Source organism: Gymnoscopelus microlampas (genome assembly GCF_963454915.1).
Source record: "Gymnoscopelus microlampas genome assembly, chromosome: 5".
NCBI classification, from domain to species: Eukaryota; Metazoa; Chordata; class Actinopteri; order Myctophiformes; family Myctophidae; genus Gymnoscopelus; species Gymnoscopelus microlampas.
Genome location: NC_139942.1, coordinates 46,739,757 through 46,754,009, shown reverse-complemented (window position 1 = coordinate 46,754,009; position 14,253 = coordinate 46,739,757). Strand labels below are relative to the sequence as shown.

The 14,253-nt window shown below is 42.4% G+C and overlaps 1 protein-coding gene across 2 annotated transcripts in view; it reads left to right on the top strand.

The window, feature by feature from the left end:
• ankrd12 (ankyrin repeat domain 12) overlaps positions 1-14,253 on the top strand; it is a 48,267-nt gene that overhangs the window by 13,109 nt on the left and 20,905 nt on the right. For both annotated transcript variants that reach the window (XM_084057289.1, XM_084057288.1), the window contains exon 2: positions 9,919-10,029. In XM_084057289.1, coding sequence (XP_083913415.1) covers positions 9,970-10,029 — 60 coding nt within the window. In that variant the 5' untranslated portion in view covers positions 9,919-9,969. The remainder of the gene's footprint in view (positions 1-9,918; positions 10,030-14,253) is intronic.

Here is a 14,253-nt window from a genome sequence, read left to right as displayed (position 1 = left end):
AACAGATTTGGTGTACATACATGTGTGTTGTTGGTAGGGGGGGGGGACATTGTTGTGTGTAAATGCTGAAGTGTGCACAGTGTATGCATGGATGTCTGCAGCCTGTGTGTGCGCGCCAGTGCGTTTATGATGGCTGGGTCTTTTTGCTAGGTTATTGTCTCTCCGCCTCTCTCCTCCTCCAGTCTCGATAATCAGGATTTGCCTCCTGGCTTTGTCCTGCTGCTCATTAGGGGGTCTGAGGAGGCGGAGGCGGCTGAGTGGTGGGTGGGAGTACAGCTGAGAGACCTCCCCCATCATTTCTAGCCTGATGGCACACACAGCAGCACCGTGGCCACGTGACCTGCTGTTTACTGTCGCAGGCAACGTAGTGTGTCTCCTTGAGCCCATTAGACGACCCATCCCCACTCCCCTTCCCTTTGTAAGAGGGAGGGGAGAACGTGGCGTGGCTTACGCTAGATTCAAAACCTCAGCTGGCGTTATTTTACAGCTGTTCCTTCCTTGTGTAATATTGAGACGCAATCCTGTGCTTTTATTTGACTTGGTTTCTTCTTTGTGCACGCCATTATATGCGCAAGCCTCACGGGAGGCCAGCAGGGAAGCATCAGATGTGTTTTCCACATGGTGTGTGTCTGTGTACGTGTGTATGTTGCGTGTATCTTATGCACAGCAGGCGGCACAGTGGTATAGCCGTAGTGTGGCCACACTGGTGGTGCTGGAAGTGCTGGTGTTCTCTCTGCCGTGTGTCAGGCTGACGGCTATTCTTAGCCTTACTCCCTCCCTGTTCCATCCTGCAGTCAGTGGATCAGGTTACTGCGTGCGTGTGTGTGCGTACTTACATCTCTTCCAGCTTCACTAGCCCCCCCCCCCCCCCCTCGCCGTGCATGCACCCCACCACTGCCACCATAATAACCCACCCCGCCCACATCTCTCTGCCACAACTGTGGTGCTGCACGCAAGGACGTGTGCCCCTGTATCCGCGCTGGGTCTCGGGGACAACATGCACCACCAACAAACCAGCTACTACAGACAAATGTCTGTTATTGTTGTCAGTCAGACTCAGGAACCAGCAGACGTAAAACACAGGAACACACATCAGGGTGTTCCACAAGTGCTGACCGCCGGCTGGATAGCCAGGCATTGAAACATTTCCAGCCGTCTGGTGCCTTTACTGCGTTACTGCCTTTTTCGTGAGCTGCCTTCGAGTCCTGACTATTGATGTAAGCAGCCTAAAATCCAGTCTACTTTGGGAAAATTAAAGATCAACTGTCTCTCAGTACTTGTTACGTGCACACCCGAGTCACATCTTTTTGCAATTTGCCAAGTCAAATGCTTTTTGTCTGCTTCATGTCACGTTAAAGATCAGCTACAAAATGGATCTTGTGCAATACGCAACCTATCCTAAGTTAATCATGTTAATCAACCTATCCTAAGTTAATCATGTTAATCAACCTATCCTAAGTTAATCATGCCACACATGGATATGTTTTTTTGATGGACACTAATATACATGTATCACCCCTGTTTGTTTATTAATCCAATTTGTACGACAAAGTATAGCCAGTCGTATATATATTATATTGTATTTAGCCACTACAAATTTCTAATTTGCTTAACTTGTCAAAAGTATTTTGTATTTTTAACGGGCAGTTTCAAGTTCAATGGTCAGACTGTTATCAATATTAAAGTCTGTTGAACCATCCTCCCTGACACCCAGCATATTTGGGTAATCTTCTATTAGGCTTTGATGAGTCGATTCTGTGGTCGGAGATATTGTATTATTTTTTCCTCAAAAGTAGAGTATCTAGTCTAGCCTGTTTAATTATTTACCATTGATTTACAGATCAAAGAACCTCAACACATTCATCCTTTGTCCCTTTTGAATAATTCTGCTGTTTTGATGACAATGTACTGTGTAACATAGGGATGCACTTGATGCGATCTCTTGAGTTTTACCACACTCAAAAACGTGTTTGAGCCTCTATTAATCTGATACTGTACTAACCCCCAAATTGGTATGTATTTGGCCGCGGACCCCCATCTGAAAATGTTTTGTGCCAGGGTCCCCCAGAAGAGAAGATTTGTGTTGAGAAAATCTAAATTATTCAAACATTTTCAATATTTTTCCTTTCTCTTCAAAAATAGATGTACAAGCGCGCAGTGCGGCACGAAGTGACGCGCTGTGAGCTTGTATATCTATTTTTGAATAGCCAACATATAAATGGATAAAGTGTTAAAAAATGATCGTGACGCTGTATTAACACATTTTGCTGAGGACCCCCTGGAAACCCAACCCCCAAGGACCCCTGGGGGTCCCCGGACCCCACTTTGAGAGCCAATGTGTTACTCTACATGGGCTACATGATGCACGAGCCACCCTTCCCCTCCCCTCCGCTGGCTATGCCTGTATATAAATGCTACCCGCGCACCGAAAATAACATGGCTTGCAACGCATTGTGTGCTTGCGGATCAGCTATGTTCGGCATGCGACACTGACATACCGATACAATACTGGCGCAAATGTCTCTTCCCCCTTTTTACTTGGAGCACCCACGAAAATGTTAGGAGCACCAATATGTAATCAATGCTTTAATGAATAAAAACAATGATATAACAGTACGTTTTACTACAAGTAGTATAAAATGGTGAAAGTAGCCTTAAATCGTATGGTAGGCCACTACTGGGGATGGGTTTTTTATGCAATTATCTGGAGCCAGGATTTATGACGTAGTCTCCTGGCTGTCTGTCCCTCATCCATCCATCCGTCTCTTCTCTTAGACTGAGGTATCTCCAGAGGAGGACCCTTTACACCAGTGGATTTCAACCAGTGGTCCGGGGACCACCAGTGGCCCTTGAGGGGGTTCCAGGTGGTCCCCAGCTAAATGATGGAGAGTTGGTAACCAAATGGACCCTTACAGATCTTTAACTCTTGAGAGTGTTACATGAAACCAAATGGACCCTTACGGGTCCATTTGGTTTCATTTTACACTCTCAAGAGTTAAATTATTGTTCTTAACACCAACGTCACCAACATAAACACAACATCTGCATTACTTCATTTACAAGAAGTCTCCACAATTAGAGAATGTAGAAGAATTGTTATTTTGATCAACATTTGCCTGTTATCTCTCTTATGGTACCAACATCAATACAGCATGGAATTGTGGACGAAATCGTATCCAACGATAACAAAATATTCGAAGTCTTGGGTATGAGAGGCTAAATCTCATCAAACGGTGGTTCCGTGGCTCAAATGCCCAATAAATAATGGACCTTGATATGAAAAGGGTTGAAAACCACTGCTTTACACTGATTCGAAAGACATTAGAATCAGTGTAAAGACTTCACCTGTGTGACCCGCTCTACCTCCTCCTGAGCCACTGCCCCCCCCCCCCCCCCCCCCCCCCATATCTCAATAGGCTACATATTTATTCAGAATATTTAACCCATTCAATCCGGGAACGCATCTGTCGATTTCTTTGGCTATTCAAAAATAGCAGATATACAAAGTCATAGTGCGGCACCGAGTGAAAAATCTTTTTAAAGTAAACATTTGTAACTCAAATCTTTGCTTCTGGGGGGGGTCTATTTTTTTTCCAAAAATAGCAGATCTACAAGCTCATAGTGTGGCACTCAGTGCACGCCATGAGCTTGTATATCTGCTATTTCTGAATAGCCAAATAAATCTTAAAATGACAGATGCGTTCCTGGTCTTCATGGCTTAAGCAGTGCTGGGCAGCAATGCTTTACTAATTAATATATAACTAATATTACTTTCTCCAGTAATAAGTAACTTATTGCGCTTGCCAAAACATGAATAATATAGTTATTAATTCAAGCAATGCTATGTTAACAATGAGCGTGATTTGTTTTAGACCAAGATAAGTGCTCTCTCTTCCCTGCATTGTTTGTCTATAAGCCACAGTGTGTGTCCATCCAGCTGCATAGAGCCCAGTCAAGTGCCATAGTAGTCAGGAGGTAGTCACATGCAAAAAAATAAATCTACAAACTATCAACACATTGCCGTACAATGCATTGCTGGCTTGTAGATCTGTTCTTTTTAAGGATGCGCCTCGCACGTGAGTGATTGAGAGAGAAGAGCAGGGGATGAGAGAAGTGGTCTTTACTTTCGCTTGATATAAATCTCATGTATGTATTTTCTGTTTCCTAAAGAGCTGGAGAGACAGGGAAGACCCCTGTTAGTGAACAAACACTTGCTAGCAATGATTACTATCAGAATATAGAGTATATATTAACATATCTGCTGCACCTTTTAAATATATGTAGTATCCCCCCCGAACGGTATAAATCCCCCCTATGTGAAGCATATATTAAAGGGGGAATTCCCCCCCAGACTGCTCATAAGCGAAACATTGTTAAAACACAAACTACGTTTCTTTCCTACGACTTGATGTGTGGTGGAAGATTGTTCCAAAGTTTGTGTGGACATTAGAAACCGACAATAGAAATACTTGTTCTTACTACTGTGGCAGCATCTCGTGTACAACAAGATCATGTGCGGTGCATTGTCTCGTCATGTTGTGACGTGCACAACTGTCACAGCTCTTTTCTCCGTTGCTGTTTACCTTTTGCCATCATGTACTACTTACATTTGTTGTCTGGTCCATGTGACTGTGGTGACACTGATAGCAGTAACTCAGCACTTCTCAATGTCCCTACATTGTAGAGCTGTCGTTCTTCCTCTATAATCGCGTTCAAATTTTGATGCTTTTATTTATTTGTTTGGAATATATTCAAATATTGCATTGCTTTCTTTTTAGCCTATTATTAAGTGAACCCCCGGCCTTCACGGCGCACCGATCTAACAACATACATGTGAACAAGCGTGTGCACGCATCCAACTGCTATAATAGGCTAGATAATATAGCTAAACGAACTGTATTAGTTAAGGATTATGGTTTTAGTATTGGTTAATTTTCTTAAATGGGGGTTTTGATAAGAGGAGAGTAATATTACAACGTACTGGGACAGTGTGTCCTAGAGGAAAATACGCACCTCTTCCCGGAGCCCGAGTAGCCTGCCAGTGGCAACCCACATTGGCCCTGCAAGTCCTCCTCTTTATGTTGAATGAAATCCACTGGTTTATCAATGTGATTTGGATGTTTGGTGTGGGGGAACCTCAGAGAACAGCATACGTTGGGGCTGATCAATTTCATAAGATGGCAGGTGGAATGGTGGATCCATATTAGTTGTAACTCCTGCTGGTATCTGTATCGCTTTGTAAGTGGCTGTGCCTGAACGTTCTTACCCACTCTGAGTTTCTCACTTGAGGGCAAGGTCGTTGTTTGGTATCAGGTGTGTGGTGCTTTTAGATAGAGGGGTAGAAATGAATCGATTCTATCCAGATACTGTGCCTTGTATTTCCAAACAGGGTATTTACAGTTATGTGAGAATATGTCTCACATGGACAGTCTCCTGTTGTGTGCTACTTGTACGAAAGGTTGACACCTGACTGGACCATGTCCCTACCTGATTCCCTGGACAGAGTTCATAATGTGAAAGAAGCTTGAGTGATTAATTTACAGCATTGGTCAGCAGGTTGGCCTAACAACGGACTAGCCAATCACAGAACAACTGTCCGTCAGGCTATGGGATATAGTGGAGGTTGGTGGGTCTTATCTGCAATATTTAATTTGATTCCTTATAAATCACTCGTAGAATATCCTGAAAGAACCTGAACCCACTTACAGCATATTGGGTAAATAGCTCAGGTTCTCACCAGACAAATGATTTTGTGTAAAATATAGACAGATGAGATCACCAATCAGCACAGCACCTCCATTCCAATGCGAAACTGGGGGTCTGGTCAAGGCACATTTAAAATTTGAACCGGTAATAAGCCAATTTACGATCATCTGTATAGTTTACCCTTTTATCTGACATTATTCAGAGCGTAGGGTAGCGAGGCAGAAATCGATTTACTTTTTAGCTTATTTACAGATTTTGTTATATGCTTCATTATAATTCTTTCAAATACAACATCTGCTTACTGTAACAATCCAATATAGAGCAGAGTAGGAGGGAAAACAGCTCTCCGTATGCCGAGAGGCATAAGGGAGAGTGCAGTTAAAGCACCCAAATAAAACTCATTCTGACTAACCACTCAATACAGACTGACTGAGTCTTAGAAATGACACATCTGCAGTCAACAGATGATACAATAGTTAGTTACAATGAGTTAAAGCGGCACTATATAACTTTCCTCTTCTACCCCGGATTTGAACCTTGTTTCCTGCTTAAGTGCTGAAGGTTTTTACCCTTGAGCCGGCCTGCTTGCTAAATATAAATTGAATCTTGACCATCAGGTCAAAATACGTGTCAGATCCTGTGTCTAGGTGAGACATGACCTTTGACACGATCGAAATGTCAATAGAAGAGCAGGGAGACAAATTACAACCACCCCAGTTGTACGTTATATTTTATTAACATACTCTACTATTACAGATTGGACAAAATAACATTTTATTCATAAAGAAAAAGTTACATAGTGAGGCTTTAATCATTTCTCTTTCAGATTAAATAAAACATTCCAAGATATGACTGGAAAGTGTTGCTCTTACTACTACATTTATTAGAATTCTTTCCTTTTTTTTTGTTTTTACTTCAGTACAATAAATATTACAGGGGCCACTCCGGAAAATATCTGAACGTTTCATATCCAAGGATTCACATTATAGACACTGACATATCATTCTAACAAATTGCCCACAATTTCACACATTAGCCCTACCCATACAAGGTTCAGCCTTATACTGCGTTTCTTTTGACCCAGTTTTATGTAGCAAATGTCAGGCATGTAAAAAAGTGATATGTCAGTGAATTAGGTTGCGTGCCAAACCGTTCTCAGCTTCAGAGTCTTTGTGAACTGTAGTAGCTGTCAAAGTGATGGTTTTGATCTTGCCTCTAAAAAGGCCAAGGTTAACGGCAGTCACTTTACGCAGTCCAGAGTTGCTCGTGAAACACTGTGGACACTGGACACGAATGCCAAACTGGCAAAGGGCCCAAATACCTCTGTAATTATAGTCACACCCTCCTGGCTGTGTCTCTGGGACACATTGGAGTCGTGTCAGCATTTGTTTTCTGGTCTGCTCTCGAGCCCTCCGCACTGCTTTAATACCTAGCCCCCCCCCCAGCCCGGCCCCCCTCCCCAAACACTGGTCTCTCTCTTTACACTGGTCTCTTCACACCTACAGTCGCTGTGGCCCTCTCAGCTGTCTGAATGATAATGCTGCATGGTGGAGATTTGCTGACTAATGCTGGACCCCTCACTGGCCTTGCCCCAGCCACAAGGGCTTCGCATCAACAAATGATGCTGGTACTGTGTTGATTGTTGGTATTATTATTGATTAGTAAAGCTTAAAGGATTTTGGCGAACTTTGAAATGTTGGATTCTTTCAATGCAACATTTTAATTATGGGTTGTTTGAACTGTGGAAATTAGCTCAGCATGGTTTCATTCTGTTGTAACTGTACAGGACAAACTAATTTACTTGGATGAAATATGCCTTGTCATTCGGCAAGGTAAGGTATATGAAGAAGGTCTGTTAAACCGGTATCGGTATGCAAACATTTCAGTGGTACTCAGCCAAACTGCTGACTAATGCTGGACATCTCAATAGTCTTGGCTGAGCTGCGAGGCTAGACTGTTATTGGAGCAACATGGCTACCATAGCTCAGTTAGTTTTCACCCCCTGTATGTAAGCAGAGCTGAAAGAATAGCAGGTCAATATGGCACAGTTACTCAGCAGTAGGAGATTTTTTAGGTTCTTATGGACCTGAGAATGTGGCCCTTTGGCCTTTGCGGTGTACAGAAATGGAACACACACTCACATACAGGCGTTCCAGAAGAGAAATAGGCCACAAAATGCAATTTCTCTCAACCTAGATGAAAGGGCTTTTTTGCCTTCTATAATGTACAGTATGTAAACTGATGCACTAAAAGTTGACAGTGCCTGAAAACATGCTAATGAATGAACATGGTATCACCTGCCTAGAAAACCGACACACTCCATTAACTCCTATGTTAAACATAGATGAGTCATACTTGGTCCGGAATACCACCGACACCCACAATACCCCCATTGATGTTACTGCACTTACTACCAGCTTAATCTGGTAACACAAACCACATCACAAAGCTGCTTGGTCACGGCGTCAAAAGGGAAGTTTCCTCTGAGAGGCCTAGATGATTCGAGAGAGCCCCTAAACGAGTGATTCATGCTGCACTTTGCCTAGCCGTAATATCCCTTGCACTGGCTCTGTTTTAAGGTCAGTCTCGAAAGAAATGAAATGGAAATCTCTGCAAAATTCCCCTTATTACTGCCTGGCTCACGCAGCTTTCATCAAGAAACAAAAGTTGAGCTCCACATTGACAAGACTGTTAGTCCCGGGCTCTGATATCCTGCTCCTTGCTTCCTATGTGAAGCAGATGTTTTTTGCCGGAAAAACCAAGCTGCATGTATAAACAGTATCTGTAAAGCATCTGTATTTAACAGTATCTGTGCTTAAATCTCTGTTCTTGGCTTGCCAATGTTTTATGCAGGCCCCTTCTCAGTTTATATCCAGTCAAAACACTGGAACAGTTGTTCGCACAGAGTGAAGTAGCAACATGGCAGGGGATGCAAAAAATAAAGTCATGCATTAATCATACATCATGCTTTTTAGATTCCACAATTAATAATCGTAGAGAAGGGACACTAGTGTGAAATCTTGACCCACCAAGTCTTTCATCAGGGACCCTTTTCATCCAGCCAATGCACTTTTTGTCCCACTTCCTTCAGGAAAAAGGTTACAATGTTTTAAGACCAGAACCACTCATTTCCGTAACAGCACACATCCTGAGGCAGTGAGCGCCCTTAACTCCTCATAATCAGTCCAGATCATCAATTTGACTTAACTATGTCCCCTAGTGGGGTTTTCTTTTTAATGCACCGATTACGTGTTGTTTTATTTATTTTGTTGGATATGATGTTTATGCTGGGGTGTATTTGCATTGTATTGTTTTGTCTATCCCAAGCACACACTAAGATTAATTCATAACAATGTTTCATTGAAATGGTAATACATTATTTGAATCTTGAATCTTAAGACTAGTAAAGGTTGGCAATATATTGAAACCTTTTTAAGAATGACTGCTTTTTATAGTAGTTAAAATGTTCATGTAAGAGGCAAACATATATTTTGCCCCCTCCCCAATCATCTAAGACCTATTCTAACCTTAATTATTAAGCTTAATATTATGCAAACGGCTCAATTTGCATAGTAAAAAGCATTGGATACTCTCAAGGACTGATATTGTATATCAACATGTTAGATTGTCAGCTCTTAAATCTCTTGTTGTCTGTAGACCCCTGCTTAGTTTTTGTTCCTTCTAAACAGCTGTCCATGAGAGACTCTCTCATGGACTTATAGGACACACCATATAAATCATTGCATAGGTGTACACACTTCATTTCAAACATAGAGAGCATTCTTTCGTTTCCCCCAAGCCTTGCATATAACATCTGCTGAAAAGAAAATACCTTTCATAGTTATCAGCTCTCTGTCAGTGAGTCAATGACGGGAGTTTTAGGGAACATTTTATGTTTCTGTCTCTTCAGATATGAAGGTCATCAGCCTGACCAATGTAGTTTAAAACCGGTGTGTGGATTTGTTTAGTTTTTTCCCTACTTGATTTATAGACAATTTAGTCTTTGGCCAACAGCACTCGGGTGTGTGGAGACTTCAGAACATTCTGTCACTATGGTTTAATAGCAAGCAATGATCAGAGAAGATAGCTGTGGTAACTTTCAAATCGCAATGTGCTTTCGGTTAAACCCAGTGTGCAGCCAGGTTTAACAGGGGACATGTCATGTTGACATGATACTCACTCAGTGTGATTTTTGTCTGGTGTTTTTTCCAGGTGCATGATGAATTCACTGCGTAGCTGTCACAGCTAGTCAGGTGCCACACCATGGCCAAACCTGGGAGTGACCGAGATGGAGCCATGGTGGATAAGCAGGCGGGGAAGAAGGTACAGAAGCACACACACACGCGCACACACACACACGCGCACACACACACACACACACACACACACACACACACACACACACACACACACACACACACACACACACACACACACACACACACACACACACACACACACACACACACACACACACACACACACACACACACACACACACACACACACACACACACACACACACACACACACACACGGTAGCACTACACACACGGTAGCACTAAAGGTGGCAAACTTAAGTGATGAGGTGTCTGCTTTTTTGACTGGGCCGCAACGGTGGCGCCGCCGACCTTATAAACGTGAAAGTCTCTAACTGAGTCACTGACTAATGAAGTTACACCATTGGTCGGCCACCCGGGTGTTGGCGTTTCGCTATACACCTCGTTCCGCGCGAACAGTTTCCTATTATGTCATCAGGGGCCATTCACAGCGGCTCCACAGTCTTCAATTACGCCCACAGGGGTCTTCAATTACGTCCTAAGCGTCCTAAGAATTCATTCCAAAATTATTGCACGCCAAGGCCGGAACATTTTGCTGCTGCCGGATCACATTAATATCCTGGATTACTTCAAATGAATGAAGTTGGCAAATGTTAAACATATTTGGGCCTATCATTAAATACTCTCATTACTAGGCCCTCCTAATATTCCTTTATCACACTGGTTCTCAACGTGTGGTACAGGGACCACCAGGGCACCAAGTGGACCCTTAAGCCTGGTACATACTCCGTCCAACAGGGTAGGCAATAACTATAAAGTTACGCCTCTCAGAACTTCAGGATGGGTCTCTCAGGACTTTCTTTGGCTTTTTTTTGCACCTCTGACATGTTATGACCAGTGTTTTTGGTCAGAAGTTGGTCAGAAGTTCAAGGTGGCCGTGATATATTTAGTTTGGTTTCGGCAGTGAAAGCAGCGATTGTTTTGAAGAGAGGCTGAGGACTAGGCTTGTCACAATTATTACATAATCGCCTAATCGTAGTTATTTGAGATAATCGCAATTATTTTCCACAATTGTTTCCGTAGAGATGTACCGATTTTTCCTTACCGATTCCGATACCCATAATTTGCGTATCAGTTGATACAGAGTACCGAACAGATACTACCAGTGTAATTTAAACAAATCTAGGACAGTGGTTCTCAAAGTGGGGTCTAGGGACCACCTTGAGGGGGTTCCAACTTGACCCTTACAATTGTGTAACTCTGAGAGTGTACAGATGGGTTATAGGTCCATTTGGTTCCATTTATACACTCTCAGAGTTATGGGGGTTCTTGAAATTAAAATGTTTGAGAACCACTGATCTAGGAATAAATCAAAATTCCATTCATAATCGTTAAAGAGCAGCTACAAGTTAGTAAAATAATAATGTGAATAGTACAGTAAGAGTATAAAACAGTCGTGCAACATCAACTGAAGCATTCAATCTATGACTGTAAATTAAATGTCATCATGTGATAAGTTGCGTGGAATCGGATTGGCACAGACAGGCATACTCACCGATACCGATACCAGTATCTTAGGCAGTATCGGCAGCTTTTACGATGCTGGTATCGGTATCGGAACAGCTCTATGAGAAATGTTCATACATTTTGAAATATTTAAAAAAAGAGTGGAAGTAGCCGATCTTCAAGCTCACAATGTGTGTGTCGCGGTGCGACGGGTTGTGAGCTTGTAGATTGGCTATTTCCACAGTATTTCCACGCATTTTTTTATATAAAATATTAAATATGCCATATTTTGGCCATAGCACATTATTTGTTTTGATTATTGGTATCGTTCATTGTCAGTCATTTCTTTGTATATACTGTAGTATATATATATATATATTTTTTTTTTTTGTCATCTGCCCCGTGCAACCCTTGTTTACAAAGCCTAAAAGCCACACAATGAAATCGTTAATCGCAGTTTGCATTTGTATGACAACTAATCTTGATGTAAAGTGTCATAATCGTGACAGCCCTACTGAGGAGAAGTACTAGTCTCACTAGCCAACCTCCAGGAGTTACAAACACCTTTTGTAATCCCTCTTTAGTGGCCATGCATAAACACAACCTGTCGCAAGCAATGGTCAAAACAGTATGTATTACTTTCGTGCTCTCTGAACTGAACACCTGTAAAGCTTACATTTGCGTCAAAAGTTCACCAAAGTTGAACTCCAGATGAGGCTCATGGTGCGAATATGCTTTGCTGCCGGAAGCTCCACCCCTTTGCTCGCATAGAATGGATTTTAACAGGGAGTGAGAATTCAATTTGCGACCATACCCTGACAGGAGCCATAGCTAGGCAACGCTGAGTAGATATTATCTTGTGGGTCTGTTATTTTTGTTATATGCGTCACCGCCGTACCACGTGGTAGTATTTAGGTTTTAACTGAAGCGTAACATTGAGATACATTTACATTGTGTCCACCCCCTAACAAGAAATTAACTTAACATGAATTGCATTGGGCTTCTTTCTGATAATATCTTTTGTCAAATGTAGCCACGCCTTTGACCGCTTTGCTTGTCCAGCCATCCTGATCCTAGGGCGCAACCTGACTAAATGAAATGTCGCGAGGCAGTTAAATTACTCTTCCTTGTTTAACGGATCTATAATGCTCTATCTATCACCAGTAAATGTGAACATACATCTATCACCTATGAATTGATTTATGTACAGACTAGGCAGGAGCCATTAATCATAAAACGGGACAGAATATATGGATGCTTGGTTGTGGACCTTGATGGCTACTGGTTCAAAGACGGACTGTCCGAATTGCTTTGTTTTGTGCGGGGGGAACTGTGTGTGGCTGAACGTGCTCCTCATCTCCACTAGCTCATCATAGAGGGGATGAGCGGGGTTCATCAGGATAACGTCCGGCTTCCTCATCATCATCCCCTTCGCAACAACCTCCAGATTGTCCAGTTTAACTCCCAACTACAGAGCTAGCCCTCAGCAGCAGCTTGCTCAGTTTGTTAGTGTCTCTTGTGTTGATATCACCCCCAACAGAGTAATAGACCACTGCAAGTAAGAGCATTCTGTCTTGTAAATCAAGATTTTTGTTTTGTTTTGTTGGTTTTTGTCCAAATGTTCATGTAAAGGACATGTTTATGAATTTAACATAGTTGCAGTGCTTTCAGATTTTGGACATACTGTACAGTAGCTGAACAGTTGAGCTGTTAGATATTCATAGGTCATTTAGATACTTGTGGCATGCAGCTACAATATTGCTTTTTTTCAAAAGTTTCAATTACTAACCTGTAGCATTGCAAAGTTATTCACATGGCTAACATTACAATTGGAAATTATATTAAGAAAATAAAAGTGGTTGAGGTGTAGAATGACCAGCAGTCTCTGGGAACGGATGAATGGCTGGGCAAAATGTGTCATTTTCTTCTCTTGGCTTCACCCCGCCTGTCCGTTTATCCCCGGAGTAAACCCTAGAGTGAGTCACTTATATTCTTTCTCCTGACCTTTACTCCTTAAACACCAGCTTGTTACAGGCCCTGCCCTGGGAATAGGACTAAGGGAGAGAGGCATTATCCAGTGAAACCGGCCTGCTTGACTGCACGACCAAATACAACAACAAATACGAGTTCAGAAACTCCTCACTGGCTGCCTGTAACATGACCATGTGCACTCTGTTATGTCAGTGTCATGTTTTAGCAAAGCTTTAGTCCTCTCTGAAATATTATCCGGTGCTGCTGATCTCTCGCCTATTGTTGTGGGCCAATTTCCTGCTAGTTTGCAGAGCTTTGTGATCGGATTCTCCTGTGCTGGATTCACCATCGTTGTTTACCCGGAAACCACACATGGGATGCTGCAGTGAATCTGTCAGGCACTTGCATTTTGAATAGAGGCAGCAGTTGTCGACCCCCATAAAAAAAAAAAGAGAGAGAAAAGGTTGGGCCGTACTTGAGCGTGCAGCGCTGCTTCTGGGGCGCTTCGCCTTGCAGCACGCACTGCCGATGTAGCATGTGCAATTGATTAGCATGGCAGCAGCCCAGCAGCAGTTTCTGATCGCCTCCATGATGGAGCCGGTGTAGTTTGGGGTCTAGACACACACACAATACATGAATTATAGACACACCTTCATTTCTTTGTTTTTGTTGATTGATATCTATCCTTCATATATACCATATGCTTAAATACTATATAGGCATTAATGTATTTAAGTATTCATTCATTCCAAATGGGAGCAAAGAATCAATTGTGTTATCAATGCATTCA